At 37.2% G+C, this 13,923-nt stretch overlaps 1 protein-coding gene across 1 annotated transcript in view; it reads right to left on the reverse strand.

The window, feature by feature from the left end:
• Positions 1 to 13,923, reverse strand: part of LOC127691971 (regulating synaptic membrane exocytosis protein 1-like) — a 198,773-nt gene that overhangs the window by 109,425 nt on the left and 75,425 nt on the right. The window contains exons 18-19 of the mRNA XM_052191865.1: positions 11,656 to 11,727; positions 4,702 to 4,814 (exon numbers count right to left, since the gene is read on the reverse strand). Of these exons, the coding sequence (XP_052047825.1) occupies positions 4,702 to 4,814; positions 11,656 to 11,727 (185 nt within the window). The remainder of the gene's footprint in view (positions 1 to 4,701; positions 4,815 to 11,655; positions 11,728 to 13,923) is intronic.

Here is a 13,923-nt window from a genome sequence, read left to right on the forward strand (position 1 = left end):
TGTGTGTGTGTGTGCATGCCTGAGTGTGTATATGTGTGCTACTTGAATGCAGGTACACACATTTCAGATGAGAAAACTATACCTATAGGTGGTTGTGGGATGCTTGATGCAAATGTTGGCAACTGAACTCAGAACTTTTTCAAAACCAGAACATGTTCTTAACCACTAAGATAATTTTCCCAACCCCAAAGGGCAGATATCCTGAATATGGATGGTGCTGTGATCATGATTAGCTTTGAGAATTACCAAAATAAGTAAATCAGTTCAAACTGCTTTTAAGTATCCAACAAATATACCCATACAACCACACAATTAAGGTATTATTAAAATACTATTGCACTGATTTATAAATTCATATTAAAACTCTAATAATCGGGCCAACAAGAATTCAGAATAAAAAGTGATGTAGGCAGAACAAAAGTCCAGGGCAGAAGCAAGAGACTCACTGGAAATTTAAGTGCAAAGATCAAAAATAGGCTGTGATTCAAAAGTCAACAGAAATGTCTCGGGCGACAGCGTTGGCTGAATTCTATACCCCGCATCTCCCAGTTGGACAGTATTAGTACTGCAGCCCAGAGCTCTCAATGCTTAGGTAGCTGCTCCAAACATGCCTGACTGCAGCAGGTGAGAGATCTCATAAACTCATTCTATCCAGACAATAAGATGTAGGGCTTTTCTTTTATGTATAATAGATTCTACCCAGAAAGAGGAGCAGGAAATGGGAATTAAATCTCATATCTATGAGATCAGGAAAATGGAATTAAACCAAGGAAAACCAGGAAGAAGTAACAAATATATCTATCATGAATTCTGATAATAAAATAATATATTATCCTATAAGGTATGTGTTATTAATTTGCAGAATAATGGTTTTACTTATCAATGTAGATAAAGGAATTTTGCATCAATGCTATTTTTAGTTTTAAGATGTTCCCCCCATGATATAAATTGTATAATATGAACTTGTTTAATATGAAAGAATAAGGGCAAAATCACTTCAGAGAAATAACTATCTGTTAAATATCAGAGAAATAACTAACTTTAAATAATTTTTGTCTTTATTCCAAAAGTATCATAACTCTTACACAGTAAAAAAGTAACAGTATGAATGGTTAAAAGTTACATTAATATTTACCTTTAGAGGAAGAGTTATATTTTTCTTGTTCTTCAATGAATTAAATGCACATAATGATGGAAACAAAAGAAAGAAATCAGCAAATTTATAGTTAGACATGGAAATATGAGTTAACAAAATGGCATGAATAATAAAAATGCATAACACATAAGGTGACATGATAAACCATGAGAAAGTTTCACATGTACTGAAATTAATCCAAAAATGAATACAGCAATCCAAAGATTTAAACAAAACAAAAATATCAGGAAATCAGTTGTTTGATATTCCCAAGGAGATGCTATAATACTTTCTCTTGCCTTTTAAGAACTGCACAGTTTGGCCACAACGTTAATAAAACATTTTAATTTAAATCCATCACTGTCTCACACTGTAAACGTATTAATCTACATAGAAATTTGCAATGTAAAATTGCCGTTTTTCTATGATTCTGTGATCAACCCCATTTTTTATTGAATAAAGAGTATGTAAGTTATAGCATGGGAATTCTTCTGTAGCATTTCCTGTGTGAACAATATATATCTCAATGTTGGCAGCCCTTCCTTTTTCTTTGAATTAACTATAGTAAATATCTCAAGATGAAATTATTCACTTTTTAAATATTATATATCCTAGATACTTCATAAAATGTTAGACCTGCCTCACTGTTGATATATTCTTTATGGAAAAATAACTGTCAGGTCATAACTAACGTGGGTTGTCAGTATTGTTTTGGGTTTTACGTAGCACAGGCAATGTCAATATACTGAATGGTCTTCTCATGCTTTGCTAGAGGGATCAATCAGTGAAGTGGGAAAGTGACCTGATCTGTTCAGAAAATACACACATTTTTTTGTACGATCAATAATGACTACCTTCATTTTATGCAAAACAACACCATATTGTATTTAATACTGACATTAATCAAAAAAATTTCAAGAAACTCTCTGCTTTTCATTTTTACATACTTAAGTACTAAGTACATACTAAGAGTACACTTAAGTATAGATTATATATTAACCTGCTTTATCGCAAAATAAATACTGTAATCATCTGCTTTTCCTATCGTCTACATTTACATAATTAGATTTCAAGTAGTAAATGGTCCAATACTCCATGTTCTGAAAGGGAGCTTTAGATATACTTAAAATAGTAAATAAATGTATCTTTTAAAATTATAGCCTTTAAAATTGGTAAAATCTGTTTAAAGTATAGAAGAGACAGTAATTGGAGAAAATTAAGAGAATATATCCAGCAAATCAAATTATCTTTATATACAACTTAAAACAATAGCATAGATAATCATGTACTGAAAAAAATTTAATAAGATTAGTTTATGATTGTATTAAGAGAGTACATCACTTTCTGGGAAACTAAATCACTTATAGCATTTGTTCTTACCAATCAGCTGTTGATCAACTGAATTACTTTTAAAAACAGTAAGCCAGGCCTTCATAAAAGATTAAATAAGAAAAACCAAAAGTCGTGAACAGGCACTTAAGCAGTCACAAATAAACCAGAGTTCATGTTAATTCCCATATAAGATAGTACATCAACAAATCCATTAAAAGGGAAATGACTGAGATACCTATATCACTTTAAGAACAGTGAAAGTCATCATCAATAAACTGTGCTAAGGCATAAGGCATTGTCTAGTTCACAGATCAAATTACTTTCAGAAAGGATTAAGGATCATTGTGTCGCATGAATGGTTCAGTACAAAACACACCCAGAAGATGACGAAGGATACTACCGTCATTTACCACAAACCCCACAACATGTATCAATATCATAAAACAACACTTCGGAATGCTTAGATTAAATACTACATAGTGACTGTTCTGCCCTAAAAACTCTGTCTATAGCAGAATGTTTCAGGAACCTTCAACGACCAACTGTGTTGACTGAAGTATTTTTCATAATAAATAGCAGAATAACTCTGACAGTATCATTCCCATTAATCCCCTTCTTCCCACCTCAATAAATCCTTCCACATGGATGTTTTCTCCGAAAGTCAACTGCGGATATGAATATCATAAACAGTAGATACGAACAGTGAAATATAAAATTGAGAAATAAGCCAATGGTCCAACACGTGACTATAACCCCATTGTGTGCCCTCATATGCCATGGAGTGCTTTACTTGCAACTGGAGGAAATGCAAAGAATTTTAGGAACACATGACTTGCTAAGTTTGAGTGACCAATAACACTGGATTTGTTGTGACGCTTCCAAATTTATAGTTCGTTCAGTTGTGCAACAAGAGTTCATGAATGTGTAAGTAACACACCATCATCTAATTCTTAAAAAATTAAAAAATTGACAGATGTATTGCTGGTGTAGTTCAAATAACATTAAATTTGCCTAATAATCTAAAAACATTCTAGAAAAAAACAACTCTATTAAAAATGTGGAGTCTACAATCCACATTACTGGTATTTTAGAAAGGAGTTTCACCAAGACTACATTTTTGCTAATTGACTAGATGTAGATGTTTGTCTCATTACTGAACACTAAAGCATGGTATACCAATAAGAAACATGATTTTTAAAAGCCCCACAAATCTGGCTGTTGTAGCTTTTGATACCTTTGGCAGTATCCACACCACTTATTCACAGTAGCATTCCTCTTATCAAGTGTTTCGCATGGTAAGGTAGCCTGCTTCAGTCACTGTGTCACAGATCTGTGAGGGAATGGGAATTTTATAGGAGCAACAACCAACAGTGTGGGAGTATTCAGAAATTTAGTCAGCCGGGTATTTCACAGGGATGCAGATTTGCAGTGGACATTTTACTGTGTTCATTGTTCTTGAGCCACAGGCCTGAACAACTAGAGAAAAATTGAACAATTCTTTTAGTCCTTAATAACAGATGTGATAGAAAATACTAATGTCATTTACTTACTAAGAAACGGGTCAGGAAAAAGTAGTGTTTTAGTCCAGCATGCCAAATGTTTAATTCAGGTACTTTAATCTTGGTTTCTATTAAAGCACACCTCCCCTTCCCCAAACACACCTCCTACACCCCATTCCCCCCCACACAAATACACACATATTCAATTAGGAAAACAAAGCAATCTATGTCCTCTTAATGTTAAGAGATCCAATGTGACTCGTAGGAAAATAACAAATATGTGTTTCGAGTAATGTTCGTCATCAAACTAGTTAAAACTCTAGATATTGGTAATGAAGCTAAAAGAGAACGCTAATGCAGGATACAATGATCATATTTAGTTTTTAAATATTTAAAAAATTAAAAAAACCTTCTTTCAGCTCATAAATTAACAGATAGCACTCTTTTGAAAATATGTATCACCTAGATTTGTGCTTTTGCAAAACTGCTAATAACTCTGCTCACTCTGTGGTTAATCATCTAAATTCAGTCAATCACTCACTCAACAAATGCTGCTAATTGCTACATGGCACTAGAACTAGGAGCTGGGGGTGGGGGGACGCGGGTGAAAGTACAAGAAACTTAAACTCTTAGGATTCAAAGAGTTGTATATGATCTCAACCGAGCAATGGGGTGTTAAGAGGAGAAGGTTCTCAACTCCAGGTGTTTGGACAAAGATCTCTCTTTTTTGGATACCTTGTTCTATACTGCCGCTTCGAACCGGCACCTGTGGGAGCTGTCTTCCACGGCGACTGCTGAAGGATGTGTCAGCTGGAGGAGACTGGGTTGGGCTTCCTTGTCGGTGCGTTCTGTAGGCAAACAGCAAAGGGAGGGTGAGATTCTGATAAATAAAATAAGCAGATAAAAATGCCTTTTCCAGTCACTACTAAAATAGTCATAAAACAACTAAATGGATTCTCAGAAGTGAAATCAGGTACCTTAAATGACACACACACACAAAAGGTAGACTATAGTAAATGTTGGGTCGGAGGGGGTAAGTCAGGCTCTGCCCTTCACATTCTGCATGGTGAATTCTTGAATTAAGCAGAATGGAACTCACTTTCTCCTAACTGTCTAAGAGGCTGTACTTTCTTAAAGACATTATCATCGGTAGCACCATGACAGAACTGACCATAGCTCTGGATATTAAAGTACAAAGAAAGTGTTTCCGAAGGCACGCCGCCAGTCAGCTTCCACTACACTGGTGCATACTTGAGAGGCATTTAGAATAATGAGTTCTTGATGCACGGTCTGACACTAGTTGCCAATCTGTTGTGCATTCTTTTAAAATTGAAACAAGCAGCAAACCTTGAAATGGATTTTTAAACAACCCGGGGCATGTGCTCCAGGTTATTCCAATGGGAGGATTAATATTGGAGCTAAGAATGTGGAGAAGCATGCAGGTGTACCTCATTCTCACCCGGATAAAGCTGACCCCATCTGCTGGCGTTCTAAAACTTTGTAACTAAAGAAATGTTTAAACACTACATCGTTTTATGAATACATATAAAAGGTTACTTTTAGAAATCCTCCTTTATTTTAATGAACAAATGCATTCTTTGATTCTGAGTCAACTCGTCATAAAACATTTCATGTAATAAAGTAGGTATGATATGCCACACACAAATGAAAGGACAGTACACAGCCAGGTTCGGTTTTCGATGGTAGCTAACCGGCAGGAAGTAGAGAATGCGGCCAGCACAGTGAGTAGATGCGCGTGGTGGAGAATATGGGAGCAGGTCAAAGTGCCACAAAGCAAGAGGTTAAGAACTATGGTGTCATAATGAGTGGATGCTTCTAGTGCGCAGGGAAGAACAACACCACACCAACACCCAGCAGCGGGACACGCATGCTGGGCTGGACACTGAATAGCAACCTTGTCAGAAGCGGAGAGGGCGGCGCCGACCTTCCAGGGGCAAGGTGGTGCATAGAACACAGGGTTCTGACACTAGAGTGCTCGCTCGACCGGGAGCGAGTGGGATGCTTTCCCCTAACGACCGGTTGATCGGTTGCTCTTGGGATTGCGTATCCCCTTCTAGAAAGGCATGGTGGGAGAACCCTAAAACATTAGTGCCAAAAAAGATCTTCAGTCAGCAGGTTTCATTAACTTAACACCAACACATTTGTCCAAGGAAAACCTGAATACCCTTAAAGTACAAGAGGTACACTCACCCCACAGTTGAGTTGAAAATGTCACGTCAACAATCCACAGGTATGTCACATTATAAAGGACCAACCTAGATTGCCCTCATATAATGAACTCCTTATGAACACTCCACAGTCAAAGACTGAGCAGTCTTTTGTTGGGTCACGTAGAGCAGAAGGTGGGAACATAACAAAGATTTGTTCACTGAATAAGTGTGTGCTGTTACAGTGATTAACACCATCCTAGTCCACAGAAATGTGAACTGGAAATGTGTGTATGTTTTTATAATGACCACAGTTCTATGGTGCAGGAAGTGAGTCTATGGTAAACAGAAAGCCAAAAGGACATGACTCTTCAGTGTAGTCTAAGACTAAGAAATAAAAACAGAACTTAAACTGTATTTTACTGACTTATATGCCAGACTAAGCATAAGTGGCTAATGTATGTGTGTAAAATGGCTTCTCTTAGATATGACAGTACTGGAAATGTATTTGTAAGTACATCGGTAGCCATCTTGATACAGTATTCAAAATCATTACGAAGCAATTTTCTGAATTAAGTTCTAAGAATTAAGATGGAATCACACCATGCATGTATAAATCTCTACATATAGTAGATTCATGCTTTTGCTTCTTGTATCATTTTAGTATTATTTTGCTAAGTGATGTGATGGAAGCGACTGCTATGTATGTAATGACAAGAGTGTAACAATACCTCATCCTTACAAATAGCAATAATGAAAACCGCGTATACTGTCCTTAAGTGTGAGAACAACATTCATCAGTTACCCAAAATGAAATTATGAAGACTTTACTCCATTTTTATTTAGCTTAATACTTCTTCTTTTAAGTGAAGTATTTCTCGCAACAAGACTGAATTTTGCTTCAATCTATGTCTTCCATTTCAGAACAATAGAAAAGAAAATATCACTTTTCAGAGAACAAGAGAGTGCAGCTTACATCTGTAATAAAGGTGCATTTTATCCTCTTGGGCTGTGGATTAAAGCTTTATTAGATACTGATTCATGTCCTGAAATCTCACCTGTCATTTCCAATTCCAAGAGAAACTGGTAATGTTCTACTTATTCACATAGTTCATCTGTTCTGAACTGACTTTCACATTAACTCAGTCATCTAAAACTGGCCAACATGGGAAGAATTTATATGACCATATTATTTCCAAAACTAAACAAGGTTTTATCTAGTCCTCTTTATGAGCCATCATTAAAAGAATCATATTGTTCAAAATATATGTTTTTGGTTGTGGCTTAAAAATTAAATTGTACAGTTGTGACATTAGTAATAGAGTGTCTCTTGAATACTACAATGTCACTAAAATTTTACTTTATTCCTTGGTGAGATTTCTAAGCACCTCAGAACAACTCAAGTGTGACCATAGATAAGAATAATTTTGGTAGACTTTATGTTTCATCCAATAATATGGAAAAGGTTATAACAACCATTTTCAGAAGCATAGGATATGAATGGATTCTAGATGAATAGTCTAGTATTCCAGCTCCATAATGTGTGTCTTGGAGAATTGTGTTTGCCCTGGAGGAAGGCTGACAGACCCTGAAGACAGCCATGGTATGGTGTTCCAACTCAAACATTTTGCACAAGTCCTGTTTAATTTATATTTTCCTCTATATAAGTTGTCCACGTGTCCCAATAAGGAAAAAGTTCTTGCTACAAGTCAATCATTGGAGTGCAAACCAGAGGAAAAATAAAGCTACCTTGACTGAGCAAGAGAGATATATGGTCCCAAGCTTGAGTTCCAAGAGAATGAACTGGAAAAGCGATGACCAATGTGTTGTAGAGGAGAGGGAGGGGATGTAGTTGAGTATGGTTTGTTTAGGCAAATGGAAAGGAGAACTGGTCAAGAAGTTTCAAGGTTCAACAGTGTAGAGTTGAGAACATCAAGGCTGTTGAGCCTTGATAATTTTTTAAAAATGGGGTGTACTAAAAATAAAAGGTGTAAAAAGAATGGGGGAGACTTAGAATGATTCTGTTAGAGAAGACAACCAAATATGGATGGCAAAAAATGGAAGTAAGTTTTAGGAAATAATAATATAAATAATAATAAGATCTTTAATGTTATTGTAGGGACACCTGCATTCTAGGTTCTGGGTGTGTGTGCTTGTGCACTTACAAGGATTCATATGTGTGCATATCTGGGCTATTTTGCACCTTATACAAGTAAAACTGAGGATCATTCACTAACTTGCCAAAAGAAGAGTGTTAGAGACAGTTTGCTGAGAACCAACAGGGCCTTATTTTCTGAAGGTTGACATTTCCGAAGGTGTACGCAATTGATTCTCCACTTTTGTGCTGTCTACTTGAACCTGGCATGCTAGAGGGACCTAGATATAATAGAGGGAACTCGTGACATAATTACCAAAATAGGACTTGTTCTTATACCATGGGAGAAAAAAAAATTGTAACAATATGTACACCTAAAAATTGAGTGATTTAGTATGATTTAAAGGAATCATGATCTGAAAGTTTGTTATATAAAAATGAAATGACATTTTATTTATAGCTCTGTATCCTCTTTCATGTGTGTGTGTGTGTATGTGTGTGTGTGTGTGTGTGTGTGTGTGTATCTCAATATTTACTCCTGGGTTTAATCACCCCCAAACTTGGTATACCTTACTTTATGGTACAAAGTTGAACATAAACACAGTTTACCTCAAAACCTTAGCTCTTCAGCCAAACATTTCTATTTTCACAAACAGTTGCAACTGGAGCTTAAAGCTACAGGTATTGGGGATCTTGTTTTTACTGACTTAGAGGTGAGAATGCACATAGTATTTAAGTTCCCTGTGGTTTATTCGGTGCTAGCCTTTTACAGGCCTGCAGAAGCTCCTCCCCATAGATACAACACATTAAAAAAAGCACACCTGGTATGCAACTCTAAATAGCATAGCAGTAAACATCCAGCAGTCAGAATTCAGAATAAGGTATCACAATCAGAAAGTCACAGGAAAGAGATGCAGAAATGACAGAGGAGGCTGTTCTTAGCTGAGCCCGCACGGAGGTGAAAAAGGCTTTATTTAAGAGGAGTATTCTATGCTCCTTTTCTTGTTTGCTTGTTTTGTCATATTGCAACTTGTTTGTTTTTTATTCATCTTATCTTATTTTACTATTATTCCTTAGAGGCTTGTTGATTTTGTAAGGAAAGACAGAATGGTTATGGATTCAGATGGGAGAGGCCATGGGGAAGAACTTGAAGGAGTTAGTGAGGGGACCTTAATCAGAATACATTGTATAGAAACCAGTTTAAACTATTAGAAAAGACAAAATAAAAATCCAAACAACTAAAAAATAAAAGGAGAGAGAGAGAGAGAGAGAGAGAGAGAGAGAGAGAGAGAGAGAACAAATCCTTAATAGGTCATTGTACATTTCAAAACATTTTCTTATTAGGCTCTTGCAACCAATGATGAATCAAGGGTCAATTTTCAATTTTGGGTACTGCCAAATGGTAGAGTATTTGCCTAATAATTGCATGACCTTGGGTTTCATCCTAAGCAGAAGGAAGGAAGGAAGGAGGGAAGGAAGGAAGGAAGGAAGGAGGGGAGGGGAGGGGAGGGGAGGGGAGAGAAGGGGAGGGAGGGAGGGAGAGAGGGAGGGAGGAAGGAAAAAAGAAAGGAAGAGGAGAGAGGAAGGAAGGAAGAAAGAGGGGAAAGGTGCAGAGAAGAAACCAGCGTACAAAGTCTTCACATGGTGGACTAATTCATCATAGAGATAGGGCTGTCCTCATGTCCAACTCAACTTAGAGCTCCTATGGAAACGACAATGAATGTGTCCTAGAACCTAAGAGTCAACTGCTTTGTAAACGGCAATCTGCTTGAAATTTTCAATCTGCTTAAAAATTAGTCATGGAGCTTAGATCCAATAAAATCAATAAGGTACCTTAATTATCCACAAGCAAAACCTCGTATATAAAAGCTAGTGGTTTCAGCTGAGCCAAGAGTAAAGGACATAAAATCGCTGATGTGACTGGTATGCCTTCAGTGAGACTAGCTGTCTGGTAGGATTCCATGATTCCGTCCTTCCTCACAGTCCAATTACTACATTACTTTGCTTCCTCTCTTCATCTTTTTGAGCTTCCCCAGACGCTTGGGCTTTTTGTTTGTTTGTTTGTTTGTTTGTTTGTTTGTTTTGAATTGTTTTTGTTTGTTTGTTTTTTGTAAAGTATGCTCTTTAAAGGATCAATATCTCTGTGGATCATTGGATTTCAGCTGCATTTCCCTTTCTCCAGTTTAAGCAATCCTTTGGCATCCCTCCTCCTAATTTGTGGATTTCGACGTGGTAATGTCCTTTTGGAAAAGCTCATCATCACTTTCTCACTTACACTAGAACTTCAAGTGGCACATGTTTACCACCTGGCTGGATACAGGCTCTGACCTGCTCAGGCCTACTCAAGTATCCTTGCTGGAGGGTTTCCATCTATTCTCTTATATATTTTAATGTATTTGCCAGTTCTCAAAGGGTTATAAACTCCGAAACTGAAAATCCATTTTCCAGAGCCTTGGTTTAAGGACTGGGAGTAGTTCATAAACAAACTGAGCATCTTCAGTACATTAACACGCCACAGGCACATCAGCCTTCACCTCTCAAAAACATCTCCAGTTCAATTTTCAGCTCCTCTTTCTTTGCATCCTGCTTTTCATTCCTCGTACAAAAATAGGCTCTTAAACTAAAAATAATGTTTCACCTTTTAGATACTTTCTCACACCGTCCCATTCGCTACTGTCATCTAGTTTTATCTATTGGTTGGTTTCCGAGAGGCTGCTCTGCTGAATATTTTCAAATTCCAACACTCCCTACTTCATACCCCTGCTTCCGCTCTACCAGAGATTCATGCTGTTAAGGATTCTCAGACAAATGAACACATATTCCATTTATTTATATTACAAAAGCTCTCTAGGTACCCACCAGTAGATGAAGTGTCAGTATGCTATGCCTAGAGCTCAATTTTGAAACAGAAGAACCACACATCACCAACCATTCCTTAGATTTTTTTTACAGAGACACAGCAAATAAGTACATCTATAAAAAATCAAGAATTTTTAGATTATACCTTTGTATAAAATAACACTTTTTTAAATATATGATACTTTTCAAATAGTGAGCACACATTCAAATTATTTACACTTTCCCAGTTATGAATGGCTGGAACCATTTAATGTGACACAAGAAACAAAACATTAAATTTCTAGCTCATGTATGAGAATGAGCATGTGTTTAAGACTCAGTAGACATGACATTGCCCATGGGGAGGGAGGAAGGAGAGCTCTCTTATTAACACCCACTATTTACACCCACTATAAGAACAGACGACACAAGGACACTATTTCCTTCTGTCAGTGACTTTTCTCACACAGTAGTTGACTCATTCCCAGGACACCTCAAGCATCACAACTTGAGTCTGTGAGCTGGAGTGCAGGGCACCCCCGAGTCTATGTCAAAGGAGATGGCAGCACTGTACAACATCGAGCCTACCTGTCTGCATCAGAGGCTGTGCCTTTCCTAGACTGTTTTTGGATGCTAGATCTTTCAGACTTTCTGGAGTGCCTGTGGGGATGAAATGTTAAAGAAATACAAAATAGATGATGAATAAAGCTATGTTCACATCAAACAACGAAGAAAAAAAAAACAGACATGAACAATGACAGCCAGTTTACCCAAATGGTTTTGTCAGTCAACACTTTCACAGTTAAAAAGGAGACATATATAGAAATCAAAATGAATGCTGGCTGGAAAGCATGAGTGGCTTACAGGAGATGGCAGATGCTGATGCAGCGTTAGGTTAGACACGGTGATCTACGGCAGTGATACGGCATGGTCCCTTATTCAGTAACTTTACTTGCCAATGAATTCATGGAAGTGATGAAAGCTAGGATGAGCAGTGGCACGGTGGTAATGGTTCAGGTGCTGAAGGACCACACAGGGCTTAGTCGACAATTAATCTACAATTTGCGCCTATTAAGTTGTCCATAGCCCTTTCTTTGTTGGGGAATGTATCTGTTCTTACTCAAAACTGCAGTCATCCTAGTTGAGTGCCTCCTGGACATGAGACACACAGTAAAGCCCCAAGTGTGCACTCCCCAAGTGTGCACTCCCCAAGTGTGCACTCCCCAAGTGTGCACTCCTCAAGTGTGCACTCCCCAAGTGTGCACTCCTCAAGTGTGCACCCTTTCACTTCTGCAGGCTCATGGCATTTTACTTCTTTATTATAGGTGTGAGTTCCTTAGCTGGAAGAATAGTTTTCATGATGGCTAGGAACTATTAATGCTTGTTTCTGAAATAGAGGAAATCTTGGAAGCCACAGCACAGAAGGAAGTGAGGAGAGAAGAAGGGAGAAGCTGAGATCGAAGTAACAGTTATGTGTAACTGATGGACACTTAGTGTGTGGTCCTAACGGTGGTCAGAGAACCCTTGCTCCTCTTCTAGGGAGGGAAAGATGAGAAGTGAGTTTCCTCTGTTTTCATGCCCACTACATGTTTCACCCACCTGACATACTTGCTCAGGATCTTTATGTTGGAGGCAACCTTTGGGTATGTCTGGAATATGTATATGGGTCAGTTACATAAAACTCCCCACCTTTACCAAACTGACATTATTACTAGTGAAAGGCAAAAACTGAACAGTAAAAATAATCTGTTGCAGCTACATCACATAGCAAGGGGCAAAGTGATAAAAGACAACAAAGAGAAGTTATACGGTTGAAGATGAGTGTAAATTGGAATAGACTGTGGACTAGAGCCAAGTATGAATTGTAGCTGTATTTAGGTTATTCAGGAAAGGACAGTTCAGATGGTGACATTTTTACCAACACATAAAGTGGTGTGCATAAGTGTGTGTGTGTGTGTGTGTGTGTGTGTGTGTGTGTCCATGCATGCATGCATGTGCATCTTATGTGAAAGTTGTTATGGCTTAGGTATAACCCTTGTTGCCTCATTACCTCAAGGATGAGAAAAGCAGCTATCATATCATATCATGGTTTAAAGGTGATTTGTAAGATGGGAAGACAGGATAATGGTGGAGGACATAGTAAAACAGGTCCACACATCTTCCTTTGTTGGTTTTAAACTTTTTTGTTAAGGAGACTTCTTTTGCTCTTTAAAGGGCATTATAAATTTTGTAAAAGATTATTTTAATGACACCTACGAAGATGTGTGCTTATAATTCTTGTAACTACTTGAAATGTCCTCAAAAAAGCAAAAAATGATATATATATTTAATTGCTAAAATTCAATGAACAGCAGGAACAAAAATGAATGTCCCAATGATTTTTCTCCTCTAGATCTATATTCAAAGCTATAGATACATTGTATATTTAAATTACACCTGTCTTTGATATAAGTAGAGGATTAAGATAGGTAAAATATAAAGGTTAGAATACTCTATCTATATTCATATAATATGCATTCAAAATTACTGATTAGCTGATCACAAAATAGGTCATAGGGAGCAATACTTTGTAATGTGCATCAATCACATTAAGGTTCTACTGTCAGGATCTAGGTCTAGTAGGGTTAGCACTGCAACATTACTCATTCAAAATGTGTTTAGTTCTGTGGAATATTTTGTTTAAAAACTGTTGCTACAATGACAACTTTTTAAATGATTAATTGCAGCAAAAAATGGGGTCAGAATCAGGTGGTCACTGCAGTTTGGCAGAAGGGAAAAGTTTGATCAATGTTACTAGGTGAGACTTTGATAGATCAAGAACTAGGATATATGTTAACAAGAGTGGAAATAGATGAT

The sequence above is a fragment of the Apodemus sylvaticus genome, chromosome 9 (assembly GCF_947179515.1).
Source record: "Apodemus sylvaticus chromosome 9, mApoSyl1.1, whole genome shotgun sequence".
Taxonomy (NCBI): Eukaryota; Metazoa; Chordata; class Mammalia; order Rodentia; family Muridae; genus Apodemus; species Apodemus sylvaticus.